Raw genomic sequence first — 14,823 nt, 5'->3', positions numbered from 1 at the left:
TTTTGTGAAGGGTCCATTCCGTGGGGATGACTTGATCTTTCCTGCTGAGGCGATCTGCTGAGACGTTCATGTTGCCCTGAATGAACCTCGTTACCAGAGTGAGATTTAGACTTCTTGACCAAATGAGGAGGTCCCTTGCTATCTCGTACAGCTTCCTCGAATGGGTCCCTCCCTGCTTGGAGATGTAAGCCAAGGCTGTGGTGTTGTCGGAGTTCACCTCCACCACCTTGTCTAACAGGAGGGACTTGAAGTTCATTAAGGCCAGATGAACTGCCAGCAGCTCCTTGCAGTTGATGTGGAGCGTTTCCTGTTCCTTGTTCCATGTTCCCGAGCATTCCTGTCCGTTCAAGGTCGCGCCCCAGCCCGAGTCTGATGCGTCCGAAAAGAGATGAAGATTGGGGGTCTGAATCGCTAACGATAGACCCTCCTTGAGAAGGATGTTGGTCTTCCACCACAAGAGAGTAGTCTTCATCTCTTTGGTGACAGGAATAGAGACTGCTTCGAGCGTCAAATCCTTGTCCCAGTGAGCTGCTAGATGGAATTGGAGAGGGCGGAGGTGGAGTCTCCCTAACTCGACGAACAGGGCTAACGATGACAGGGTCCCTGTTAGACTCATCCACTGTCTCACCGAGCAACTGTTCCTCTTCAGCATGCTCAGGATGCATTCTAGGGCTTGGCTTATCCTTGGGGCCGATGGAAAAGCCCGAAAAGCCTGACTCCGAATCTCCATTCCCAGGTAAACGATGGATTGAGAGGGAATGAGCTGGGACTTTTCTAAGTTGACCAATAGACCCAGTTCCTTGATCAAGTCCAAAGTCCAGTTGAGACTCTCCAGACAGCGACGACTTGTGGGGGCTCTTAACAGCCAGTCGTCTAAATAAAGGGAGGCTCTGATGTCCGATAAGTGGAGGAATTTTGCAATATTCCTCATCAGATGCGTAAACACCATAGGAGCTGTGCTTAGGCCAAAACACAGGGCTTGGAATTGGTACACAACCTTTCCAAAAACGAATCTCAGGAAAGGTTGGGAGTCTGGATGAATAGGAACGTGAAAGTAAGCGTCTTTCAGATCCAACGAGACCATCCAGTCCTCCTGCCTGACCGCTGCTAGGACCGACTTCGTCGTCTCCATAGTGAACGTCTGCTTGGTGACATAAGCATTGAGCGCGCTGACGTCCAGCACCGGTCTCCAACCTCCTGTCTTCTTGGCCACCAGAAAGAGACGGTTGTAGAAGCCCGGGGATTGATGGTCCCGGACTATCACCACTGCCTTCTTCTGTAACAGGAGCGACACCTCCTGGTGTAACGCTAGCCTCTTGTCCTTTTCCTTGTAGTTGGGAGAGAGGTTGATGGGAGAAGTGGTCAGAGGGGGATTGCGGCAGAATGGTATCCTGTAACCCTCCCTTAGCCACTTGACAGACTGGGCGTCTGCACCTCTTCTTTCCCAAGCTTGCCAGAAGGTCTTGAGTCTGGCTCCTACTGCTGTCTGGAGAGGAGGAGAGTCAGTGTTTGCCTTTTGAAGTCTTGGGACCTTTCTTAGACCTGCCCCTGGAAGAGTCTGGACGGGTACTTCCTCGGCTGGGGGCTCTGCCACGAAAGGGCGGAATAAATCTTGTAGCAGGAGTATCGGCCACTGGGGTGCGGTAAGTTCTGGGAACTGAAGGAGCAACCTTAGCCTTACGAGCTGAAGAGGCCACAAGGTCATGAGTGTCCTTCTGAATAAGGGCCGCAGACAAATCCTTGATAAGCTCTTCGGGGAACAGGAACTTAGAAAGCGGAGCAAAAAGTAGCTGAGACCTTTGACAAGAGGTGATGCCAGTAGAAAGAAAAGTGCAAAGTTGTTCCCTTTTCTTGAGTACTCCTGAAACAAACATTGAGGCAAGTTCGCCGGACCCATCCCGAATTACTTTATCCATACAGGACATTATAAGCATGGCTGAGTCCTTGTCAGCAGGGGCAGTCTTCTTGCTCAAGGCCCCCAGGCACCAGTCGAGAAAATTGAAAATCTCAAAGGCACGAAATATACCCTTTAAGAAGTGGTCTAAGTCGGAAAAGGTCCAGCAGACCTTAGAGCGCCTCATAGCCGATCTACGTGGAGAGTCGACCAAACTTGAGAAGTCAGCCTGGGCAGAGGCAGGGATTCCCAAGCCTGGTTCCTCTCCTGTGGCATACCATACGCCCGCCTTAGAAGTCAGCTTAGTAGGAGGGAACATAAAAGAAGTCTTCCCTAGTTGCTGTTTGGACTGCAACCAATCCCCTAACATTCTTAAAGCTCTCTTAGAGGATCTAGCAAAGACGAGCTTAGTATAGGCCGACTTAACAGGTTGCATGCCTAGCGAAAACTCAGATGGAGGAGAGCGAGGGGTAGCAGAAACAAAATGATCCGGGTAAACCTCTCTGAAAAGAGCCAGGACCTTGCGAAAGTCAATGGAGGGAGGAGAAGACTTGGGTTCCTCCACGTCCGAAGAGGGATCATCAAGGTGCGCAGCTTCCTCCTCAGAAACCTCATCACCTGAGTGGTGCGAAGCGAGAGGTAAAGTTACAGCGGTGTGCTGAACAGCAGAATCCTGACAAGCGGGTGCATAAACACTTGCGGTTTCATCCTCAAGTCTCTGTTGAAGAGGATGAGGGCTGGTAACGACAAAGTCAAGAGGTTGGGATGAAGGAGGTTCTGCGGCGGTTTGAGGAGCAAGTGTGGAGAGAGGCGACTGTATTAAAACCTGAGGTTCAGGCTGCAAAGACTGGTCAAGTAGAGTAGAAGAAGGTAGGTGCATGCGTTGAGGTGGCTGACTCCTAGCATGAGTTTCCTGTCTCAAGAGTTGCGCTTGCTTCAAGGGTTGAGGTGGATGCGCAGTAGCAGGTTCCTGTCTCACGAGTTGAGGTTCTTGAGGTGTGAGCTGCGAGAGTTGAGGTAGCGGCTGCGCAGAACGCAGTTCCTGTCTCACGAGTTGCGGTTCTTGAGGTGCTAGCCTCAAGAGTTGAGGCTCTCGCCTTGAGGAAAGTTGAGGTAGCAGCTGCGAGAGCTGAGGTGGCTGCCTCAAGGATGGTAGAGGTTGTCGTACCTCAAGAGGTTGTTGCCTCGAAGATGGTCTAACTGCAAGAAACTCTTGCCTCAAAGGAAGAGGAGGATGTAAGGCATAAGACTCCTGTTCCCATTGTTGAGGTTGCCTTAAGGAAGGTGGAGGTTGCTGCACAACGCTGGTAACTGGCAACTCCCAACGCGGTAGCTCACGCATGGAGGTAGCTTGAGGAACCTCAACTTCGTACGTCTGGCAGACTGGACTGCGGTGAGGAGGAGCGCTCGCAGGAGGAGGTGTAACCTTCTCTGCCTGAAACTCACGCATTAAGACCGCAAGCTGCGACTGCATGGACTGCAGCAAAGTCATCTTGGGATCAACAGACGATAAGGTCTGTTGAGGCAAAGCCTTAACAGAAGATGAGGTCTGTTGAGGCATCGCCTTACCTCTCTTAGGAGGTGTGCAGTCACCTGATGACTGCGGAGAGTCAGAGCTAACCCAATGACTGCATCCGGGTTGTTGAACTCGTGAGGTCTGGACTTTACGTTTAAGAGGTCTTGAGACCTGAGTCCAGCGTTTTCTCCCCGAAATTTCTTCTGCAGACGAGGAAAATAAGGGCTCAATCGTCTGCGGGTGGGAGTGACGGTCTCTGTAAGACACGCCCGCAACCACCGAGGATACTTCTGTGCGCCGATCAAGGCCTGCCGAACCCTTTTGCCCTTCGACATTGCTTCTCCCCTGGGCTTGGGAGCTTGCAAGAGGTCCCGGACTGGGAGGACGACTGGCACGCACAGAAGTACCCTCACGCACAACACTGACACTGACACTAGCACTCGGCACCGCACTGACACTAGCACTCGGCACAGCACTGGCACTACCACTTCCCACTGCACTTTTGACCTCAAGTTCCTTGACGTCCGCCAAGAGGAACTTGTGGTCACTCACTACCGATTCCACTTTGTCACCTAAAGCCTGAATGGCACGCAAAACATCGGACATATCAGGCTGAGCACAAATAGTAGGTTCGGGGGTAGCCACTACAGGGGGAGGAAAAGGTTGAGGATCATGAGGTGAGGAATAAAGCGAAGAGCGAGCAGAACTCCTCCTAACTCTCTCTCTCTCTAACTTAGTGGTATATTTAAGGAATCGAACAAACTCAAGTTCCGAAAGTCCGGCGCATTCCTCACATCGATCTTCCAACTGACAGGATCTTTCCCTACAGTCGGAACAAGCGGTGTGAGGATCAACCGAGGCCTTCGGAATACGCCTATTACAAGTCCTACATCGTCTATGGGGAGGGGCTTGAGAAAGGTCGGACATCTTGAATCAAAGAGCTAGTCAAGGGGGATTCCAAATAAAGCAAAAGATCGTTAACCATTAATCAAATCAATATAAAAGCTATCTAAGCTAATAGAAAGGTTTCCAGTATAGCGAAAGCTGAAATCTTAGAGCAATACTTCACCAAAAACCGTGAACAAGACTCCAAAATTATAAGCGTATCCATGAACGTCTTGCCGGAAGCACGACAGAGGAAAAATTGAGGTGGTGTCAACAAGAAGTACTGCAGTACCTGGCCACAGGTGGCGCTGGTGAGTACACCCCCTTCTAGTATAGTGATCGCTGGCGTATCCCTTCCGTAGAATTCTGTCGGGCAACGGAGTTGACAGCTACATGATTATCGGGTAAGTTTAATATTGAAAAGGTACGTTATATAATGACTATTAAGGCATTAAAGGTATCTGAATGTACAGTACAGTATGATTTGCCTGCGACAGTTAACTCTGCTGTAAAAATAGAAACAGTTTTCTAGTCTTGGGGAGTTCCATAGCCTCTGTACTATGGTCTTCCAGTCTTGAGGTAAAGTTTCCTTGCTTGAGGATACTCTCAGGCACACTATTCTATCTTATTTCACTTGTGTTTTTAAGCTTCTATAGTTTATATATGAAAGTCTATTATTCATTACTTCTCTTGTACTGTAGTATATCTATTTCCTTGCTTCATTTCCTCACTAGGCTATTTTTTTTTCTGTTGGAGCCCTTAAGGTTATAGCATCCTGCTTTTCCAGTAATAATAAAAATATGCAATCTACTGACATAAGAGAAATTACAATGGAAAACTGCACAACCAACTCCATTAGATGTTTTAAAACCTATATCATTTCACAGAATCAGAATGCATCTTCATCCCACTCCAAAACTTTCATCTTTACTTCGTCCTCACTTCAAAGAATACAATTAATACTTATTTTACTAGTACCAGAAACGCTGTACTGTAACTGTAATCACATGGTGTCGACAAGTATAATTATCCCATCACAATCAAGGAAACGATAAAACTAGAGGAGGACTCTGTGTCAGAGGAAGGTTTTCATAACGAAACACAAAAATGAAAAGCTCAATAGAATGATCCAATAGTTCACTTAAAGGCCCATTTACAAGGGAACAATTTACTGGCGTCAGCAAATCATCCCCGTGCAAAGGATTATTATCCTGGAAAGTTTACTTTCCGCTAGATACTGGCCCCAGTGAACTATCCCCGTGTAAACCATCCATAAGGACCACAACACCTTACTTACAGACAGGAACGATTCAATGACGCGTCTACCTTAAGAAAGTCTAAAATATGAGAGGTTTCATTTAATGCAAAACATGAGGCCTCAAATGTCATCTGAAAACAAGGAAAACTGTAGGGAAAGAGGGTTCACAATGATAAAAGCAATAGTTATTGTACTTCCTGAAGGCCTAAAGATTGCATGAATCAAGAAAATTGGAGGCAGAGAGAACTTCAAAGACTGGCTGTAAAGGGAAACAAAATTGAAGTGAGCAATCTGGGGGTTGCCGATTCTCTAAACCTACGAAAACATCAAACATAAAGCAAAGAATATTACTTACACTACCACGTATCTTGATTCTTCCAAACGTATAGGCTTTGATAAGCTCAGGCTTCATCTTTTCTATTTCAACTGAGCAGGCCATTATTTGTCCCATTTTTACAAACTGAACTTCCTCCTTCGTTAGGGACTTTCTGGTCGAGCGCACAATAATTGGGTCGTGAGTAAAGCTCAGTTCTTGTGCAAGAAGTTTTGCATTATCATTAAAAGCTGTCAGAGACTTATTAACACCCGACAAAACATGGTTTTCCATACCATCCTTGGCTAAAAGTTCATGTCCCTCTGCAGTATCCATAGTTAACTCCGAATTTTCCAACGCTACAGTACTTTCTTGCTGATAATTCTGTTCAGAGATTTTCACAGTTTCTTCAACATTAGGGCATTTACCAACTCCATAGCTTGACAAAGAATCACTTGTCAATTTCTCATTTATTCCTGAGACACTGTTAACTATGTCACCTTTAGTGGATATCTCAAGTGTCCTTTGAACTTCAACTCCTTCTCCTACTTCACCTGATGAACTACCCTGCAAATCCAAAGTTGTCTCTTTATTCATATCCTTTTCGTTAGGTATGTGATCCTTTCCTTTGACACACTCATCAAGTGTACCATTTAACTTGTCCTCTGTAGCACCTAGATCTAAACCTGTGATCAGTGCACTGGCCTCAGTACCATCCAATAACGCAACATTCTGTTTTTCACAGTTGTCGCCTCTTTCTTGAACTGCCTGGCATGTTTTTACTCCACTATGCTCAACTGTATCTTCTAAGCCTACCCTTTCTCTTTCAAGTACAGCTGTACTTCCAGCTGCCTGGAAATCCTCTCTGGAGGGGCATTCCCCCTCCCTCTCCAGTTCAGGGACATGTCGTTCCTGGATCTGCTCCTTTTCAGAAAATTTACTACCGCTTCCTTCGTCATTAGTGTCACTTTCATCTGATATTTCCTCTTGAGACAAATCCTTTTTATGTAATTCTTCTCCACCATTATTTACCTTCTTGCAAACCTCTTCTTTACCAGATTCTATTTTATCCTGAGCCGATTCATTTAATGGATCCTCTCCTCTCAAAGGGTCTTCATTTCTCTTATCATCTATCTTTTCTTCCAAGACCAAACTCGACTGGATTTCACATTCTTTACTCTCACTAGAGTTTTCCTCAACGTATAAATTGTTTTTCAGTTCATTCTCAATATTCTCATCATCTTTCTCATCTTGAAGATCTTCAGCTTCCTTTTCCCTCTCAATCAAACGAGGAGGCTCCTCTTGTTGGTTATCTTCCACAGATTTGTTATCTTTCACAGATTTCCTATCTAATGACTCCAATGCAAGTTGGCCTATCTGCAATTTTGGGTCAGGTTCTTCCTTCTCAACCTCATCTGAATCAACATTCTCAAAACACTGGTTCGTTTGAGTCTCATCACTAGAGCTCAAAAATAGTGGATCATTACTTGGCGATGAAATGTTGCCCCCTTCTCCGAGGGAATCGCTTCCATCAGTGCTAGATAACGTCCCTTCTCCTATAATGATTCCCACACCTTCGTTACACATCTCTGCGGTTTCAAAAATTGCGTTGGTACTCTCATCATTTCTCAAACTGTCTTTCTCCTCTGAACTATTATCCCAGTTTCTTGAATAAGTGCAAGAGTCTATATAAGAAGCTAGCTGTATATTCATATTACCAACTTCATTATTCATACTGACGGAAACTTGGTTTTCATTTGGAAGGGCACAAGCGGAATAATTTTGTTCAAGTTTGTCTCTCTCTCCAAGACAATCAGTTTCTGCTTCACTAAGCAAGGGGTTCTGATCCCCCTCTTCAAAATCATCAGTTTTTTCCGTACCCTCTTTGACACTAGTTCTCACTAAATATTGTTCTTGAGGATGTATGCTTCTTTCAAGAGAGTCATCATGTTCTTGAAAAGTGTTACTGCCCCCTTCGAGGTTCCTGATAAGTTCATCTGATATGTAATCAGTCTCTGTCCCAAGAATGGCATTCTGCATGGCATCCAGTGCCTTTTCTACATTTCCTTCAGATCCACTATTGTAACTCTGAAATGAAAAGATAGAAAGATAAAATCAGGTTATTAGCAAAAGTTAAATAACACAACACATCACTAAACACTACAGTTTTCACTTAATCAAAGGCAAGTCCACCATATGACTTCTAATTTTAAGCACAAGGAAAATTATTCACTAATATCTTCACAAATTATATAAAAATGGTGAGTAGAACTGGACATATCTAATGTTTTCATTTTATGATGTCTTTAATGAGGCTACTTTTCAAAAAAAAAATATCTGATATATTTTAAGTATCAAAAACTTTCAAAGTACTGTACGTAATTTTTATTTCTCCTAACGATACAAAACAGAATTCTTAAATAGGAGACTAATTCAGGCACAGCTGGAACTCAGTAATTAAAACTTATAACAAGTTGTCAGCAATAGCCGGTAATTACTGGCTGGTGGCGTGGAAGCCGTTGCCACCTTGCCAGTACAGTACACTAAACAGTTACTTTGATTGCATCTGGAACTTTTGGGGCCAGTGATGGTGGGAAGTTGAGTCAACAGACTAAGATTTGTATACAACAGTTGAAATAAAGGGATTTTGATGAAAGAAAAATCTATTTCTGGACGAGGGACCTGTGTCGCCCAGTGAAATGCTCCTTATAGCACCATTTCTAAGGTATAAATACTGCTAAATATACCAGAGAAAAAAGTTGTATGGAATGCCAGGAATATACCCAGCTCGCTCACCCTTATAGGGTATCGGTATAAAAACTGGGGCATGTGAAACCACTACCAAAAGGTCCCTTACCAATTAGACTTCTCCCTCCTCAACATCCCCCGTTACTACGAGGTGTCGTTCTTTGTCTTAAAATAGGAGACCCATCCTTAGGTGGGAGGAAGTCCCTATTACAAAAGTGGCTGGATAAAATCCCGATATTACTGACCTCGGACCTGATAAGGTGCACAGAATAGCACCCTAGACACCTTGTGAACCAGTCAAAAGTACCGTCAGGTTCACGGCCCAGGCAACCAAGTACTGAACAGTATGTTGAAGAAGAAAGCCTCTTTACCTTAGACTGGTTAGTCTGTCAAGTTAAGCATTGATAAATTTGAACATACTGTATGGTAATCATCCTTCCCCTTGTGAGGAGAATGGTGGAATAAACTCTTCTATTTAACATTAGAAATGCTCCTAACTAAACAAGAGGCTTACCTGTACATAGGTCCGTCTAACTACATAGGATTCCAACAGGTACTGTATAAGCCCTATTAGACACAATACTTTTGGTCCTGTAAAGGAGCTAGGATCACTGCACGACTTACTGAGCAGCAATTACAGGTCCGAATGAGAACCTATCTAAAGGTCTGTGAGTGCATTCTTGCAAATGATGTGCAGTAAAGGCAGTCTGATGCTTCCATATTTCACCATCTAAAACATGAGCAAACGAGATTTTTCTTGAAGGTAAGAGTACCATCAACTCCTCTGATCTCATAGGTGTGTACCTAAACTTGTTCTGATGAGCCGGGGGATTTAGGGCATATTGCTCTGTTAATAGTATGCCACATCATAATGGATTGTATATGTGACGACGCTTTATTTACTTCATCAGTGCTTATAAAAAGGTTTTGTAACGAGTTTGGCAGCCTGGGTTCTTTTAAGGTAGTGCCTTAGAGCCCTTAAAGGACACAAATGTAACTTGTCCACATTGTTGGTAACTTCCCTAAGTGAAGATATTGTAAAAGATGAAAACCTGGAATCCAATATCAACGGATTTTGAGTTTTAGCTAAAAGCGTAATTTGCTTAGCCACTTCATCTAAGCCAAGACATGTAGAAAAACCGTTTTAAGGGTAAGGTTCCTATCCGAGGCTTGTATCAACGGTTCGTAAGGACTCTCTTCAAAGTCTGTAACTCATAATTTCATGTGGAGAACAGGGGTGCTCTATACTGCAGACAAGTACAGATAATTCTCACGATGAGAAAATATCCACTCCTCTCAGTCTCAGTACCAAGCTCAAGGCTGAACGATACCCCTTTAGCACTGAGAGGAGTTTTCCCTTTCATAGGTAAGCCAAAAAGTATGGTACTACTGGAACAGAGGCTCCGAAAGAAGTATACATTCAACGGCACAAACCACAGAAGATTGCTCATTTTGCTAGATTCAACTCGGTGGAGGATTTCCTGAGGCATCGCAACATGGTTTGGGCTGCCTCTCTCGAGAAGCCTCCCCTTAGAAAGATGTGATGGATACTGTAACCTCCACACATGAAGGGATAGGGTTTCCACCGAATTGTGGAACCACTGTAGGTGGAAGCTGGATTGTGGTAGCCTATTGGAAATGTCCCTGACTCTTAATCTGCTGGACTGGGGTTTGAGACCAGCTCAAGCTTGAGCATTTCTTGTGGTCTGCAACCTCACCATCCTTGTGAGCTAAGGAGAACCTATAGATCTACCTGCTGAGTCATCAGCAGCCATTGCCTAGCCCTACTGATCCTAGCTTGGAAGCTGATCATAGAGTATGTACTGTAAGCAATATATGGTTAGTCTCTATAGCATTATCCCTGTCCCTAGTCTGCCAATCATGCGTGACCTTTAAACCATTCTGCTTGAAGCCATTTCAGAGTTACTAAAGTCAACTTGTGTTTTCAATGAAAACCCCTTGTTTTTCACCCTTTGCAGAAGGCAAAAGGGAAGCCGTCCCTTGGATGTTGGAACGTGTCGTCGTGTGCTGCTGCCGGGTCTGGCACTGGTGATCAGCAAACTGGCAAATTTTTGTTGAGGCTTGTAGCAAACATGTCTATTGTCGTGGACCCCACAAAGTCAGGAGCTTCTTGGGGATTTAAAGACCATTCTGATCCAACTACAGTATCTGACCCTTCTGACTCAATGTATCCGCCTTGTCTTTTCTCTTGCATGGAATGAATTGGGCTGAGAGGACTATTGTGTTGCAGACTATCCATTCGTGCTCCAACACAAATATTCAACAGAGTCTACCTTTCTTGTTATCATATGCCACTACAGTTACATTATTGTTCATCAGTGCAACCTAGTAATTGACCAGAAGGGCCTGGAAATGCTGACGTGCTAGGTAAGCTGCCTTCAACTCCCACACATTAATTTAAAGAAACTCGTCTTTGCCAGATACCCTCATGCCAGATGGTCCATGAGATGGAGCCCCCACCTTCTGTTTGGTACATCTGCAAAAAGGAGGAGATATGGAGGGGGGCTCTAAGAGAAACCCCCCGAAACAGATTCTCCTTGTCTAGCCACTATTGTAGGTCAACTTTGGTTTCGTGCTCAATGGGTACCAGGGCCCGAGAAGAGACTATGGTTTGCTACCAGTTTGTGTGTTGATGGAGGTGACCACGAGGAACAAGTTTCTCAACTGATGTCAAGTGATCTAGTAGTTACTGCCATTATTGTGCCAGTAACTGTGCCTAATGGAGGAAAGGATGAGTAACTGTACTTTCTTGAACTGGGCTACTCTGTCCTGGGCTGGTTAAACTTTACATGTTACCATATCTATGTCCATGACCAGGTATATATTCTTTGCTTAGGAGACAGCTTGGACTTCTCTAGATTTGTCACAATCCCCAGAGCGCAACAAAACGAGAAAAGTCTACTGAGTTTGGTGGATGACCTCATTCAAGACTGAGAAGTCTATTATGGGTTTTCAACCCCCTGAGGACTTCTCAACCAAAAATAGATGGCTGAAGAACCAAAAAACCCATCCTGGACTTCTTCCAGAGCGCCCTTTAGCAGCATAGCCTGCACCTCTGAATGCAAGATAATGTAAGTACAGCTCTATTTGTTTCTGTTAATACTATATAATTGTGGGATGAATGTAATTTGCTACTGTATTTGTAAAATAGATTCCCTTTACAAAATATGATTGTGTTACCTTGCTAGGAGTGAAACTGCTTGGGAAGCAGAAGGTAAGCTAAGAATACAACAGTCCAAGGGGGGTCGCAAGAGGGTGTCAGCCTCCCCAGTAGGTAAGTAGGTAAGCAAATGACTCATAGGATAGGTTAGGATGGGGAATTTAGGTTAAGTAGGGAAGTTTGTATTAGGTGATGTTCTTGTGTAGAGATTTTGTAGTACGAAGGAGGCCCTGGCTGTCTATATACAATGACTCCCTAGATTATAACTAAAACCTTCTATATTCAGTATATAACTTTTGTTGCGCATCTGAATGTAAAATAAATAGCCAGTGCAGTACATCCGTGTACTGCTTGTCAGAATACAGGAGCAATTGAACAATCTTAATTTGCAAGCGAAGGAAGACAATATAGCAAAGAACATTTGAGGGATGTGATATGAATTATAGTTTAGGGGTGTATGTATGACACCGGCCACCTGTATGTATTATTACAACTAACTTAGAATACAGCAGTGTAAGGGGGGTCGCAGGGGGGCGTTAGGTAAGTAGGTAAGGTCACGGCTTGTAGGTTAGGTTAGGTTAGAGGGAAAGTTTAGGTGACCTAATGTCCAATTTTAATCAACTCATGAGGAACTAGCTGCTGTTATACAAAGGCTCTTTAGTTTATCTTAAAGTTATGAATTGTGAATTAATCATACTTAAATCGGCATCAATGACCACTGATGGGATGCCACATAATTATAAATCATTCAGTAATATAAATTTTAGGTATTTATATCTTGATTTCCTGCCTCTTACATGAACCACATATTTTTCCAACTGGTTATTATGTTTATTATGCATACCTGACCACTAATATTGCTACATATCACTCGTTTATGGTATTTCCCCCAAAATAAACCCAAGCTTCCCAATGGAATTCCACATTAATGTTTTTAGATGGTGTGTAGAAATCACTTAGGGGGTTTGCCTTAATATTTATGGTCAGAAACGAAACTAGCAATTGAGTAGGAAAAGTATATGGATCAAGTCTTTAGCTAGAAATTAACAGAACAACTTCTCTTGCAGAACATGCATAATTACTCTTAGGTGTTAACTACTCTAGATATAAAGCTAGTCTAAAAATTAAAAAAAAAATCAAAGTAAATCTGTAATAACACGAGAGCAATGTCATTTGACATGACTGACTAGTGTTGTTTATGATTGTTTTCATTACCAGGCAACCTATAATCAATACTGAGTATCATTGGACCTAGCCTAATTCCTGGGCCAACTGAAAACATCATTTTGGTCAAGTTAGTAACCCCAAACACGTAGCAGAAGCCTACGATAGATTATTCAGTGTTTGCCATTGTGGTTGGCACAGGGTCTCGTCTACCCTCTCCATGGTTTTCACGAACGAAAATTCCTATTAACAACAGCATTTCCATCAATTCCATACCAATGTCACATTTTCCCCGGATCTATCTGACGTGCCTTCAACCAGTTGTGGATCATCAACTTGGTAAAATGGTCCACAGCAGCTCATTTCACAGATAATTCGGTTTACTCTTCACCTTCGTCCATTCTTTGCTTGTACTGAACGTAAACATACAAAATCGAGGTTATCGTACAGGTTCACCTAAGTTCTTGTACATCGTGCGAGAAAACAAAGATTGACTTCATTAACAAAGACATCGTCAACTCTTGCATATACTGTATATTCTTATAATTTATGCTTACTAATAAAAGCGTTGTAATGTTTATGTAAATCAGCTGACTGCGGTTTTCATAAGCAAAAACTGAAACTCGAACGTTTATAGTAAACACTACATTGACACAAGTTACTCTCTAACATTGCAACGTTGTGCATGATAATTTTATGACAGATTCTCTTCCGTTAATTTCATAATGTTTTTCATAAGACACATTGACTATTTTTATTTATTTTCTTTCCTGTTCATATATGTTCATTGCTTCTTCTTTTATTGCCACTATTGACTTATTACACTATTATTATCCCATGATACCATAATCGTATGTTTAACAATTGTAGGGTTAGTTATTAAGTTATGGGATGCCAATGATATTGACTTCTTCACATGAGTACTATCAGACAAATGGTTTATTCAATAACAATACATGTATTTATATGCTGCAAATGGGTTGCATAAGGTTGATAATTGCATACCAATAATGACAATAGAGTCTACATTAGCATGTGTAGGCTACATTGAACCGCTTATGTCGTTTAGATTGAATGTTGCTTAGCCCATTAAAAGCAGTTCCAGTTTGAGAGGTAACTAAGATTGACATTAGCATAAAGATTAACAAAAACCAAAAATGGTAATGAAAATAGAGTCTAAAATAGCAAGTGCCACATTTAAAGCCTTATTAGTTATTTACAGTAGGTTGATTATTGTTTGAGTTCGATAGGGAATACTATAGCCTATGTGTTGCATAAGAGAGAGAGAGAGAGAGAGAGAGAGAGAGAGAGAGAGAGAGAGAGAGAGAGAGAGAGAGAGAGAGAGAGAGAGAGAGAGAGAGAGAGAGCATTTTTTTTGTGTATGCCCGTAACATGTTGCACAAGCATTACATGGCTCCCGCCTTGAAGTAAACAAACCTGTGAAAGAGGGCGACATGTCCTAGAGAATTGTACTGTTGGCGGGTCGTCTTGCAGGAAATATGCAAATGCAGATTTTATGCAGTCAACGATAAAGCAATTTATTCCAGGAATGGTGGGGAAGAAAGCTTTCGAAGTGCAATAGATGACAAGAAAAGGGCCTGTAAATGAGAGCGTAAGTTTCGTTTTGCAGACGTTGGTTCGCTTTATAATGTGTTGTCCTGTGTCGGTCTTTTGGATGTTCTGCTTTGCTTAGGACTTGTAAGTCTGACGGCAGGGGGTGGGGTAAATTTCCCCTAAATGTGATGGGTTGCCATACACCATCTCATCTGCTGAGATATCCATGGTATCTTGGGAGTGGTCCTCAGTCTATAGAGAGCTCAGGGAAGTTGTGTAAACCATATGGGCTTGTTGTAAGTCTGACGGC

At 43.1% G+C, this 14,823-nt stretch overlaps 1 protein-coding gene across 1 annotated transcript in view; it reads right to left on the bottom strand.

Moving 5' to 3' along the window:
• LOC137641412 (major antigen-like) overlaps positions 1 to 13,389 on the bottom strand; it is a 41,861-nt gene extending 28,472 nt beyond the window's left edge. Inside the window, exons 1-2 of the mRNA XM_068373944.1 lie at positions 13,236 to 13,389; positions 5,909 to 7,954 (exon numbers count right to left, since the gene is read on the bottom strand). Coding sequence (XP_068230045.1) covers positions 5,909 to 7,954; positions 13,236 to 13,322 — 2,133 coding nt within the window. The 5' untranslated portion in view covers positions 13,323 to 13,389. The remainder of the gene's footprint in view (positions 1 to 5,908; positions 7,955 to 13,235) is intronic.
• Between the last annotated feature and the right edge of the window lie 1,434 nt (positions 13,390 to 14,823).

Source organism: Palaemon carinicauda, chromosome 5 (assembly GCF_036898095.1).
Source record: "Palaemon carinicauda isolate YSFRI2023 chromosome 5, ASM3689809v2, whole genome shotgun sequence".
NCBI lineage: Eukaryota > Metazoa > Arthropoda > Malacostraca > Decapoda > Palaemonidae > Palaemon > Palaemon carinicauda.
The sequence above is the reverse complement of the archived record's forward strand: the minus strand, read 5'-3'. Positions and strand labels throughout refer to the sequence as shown.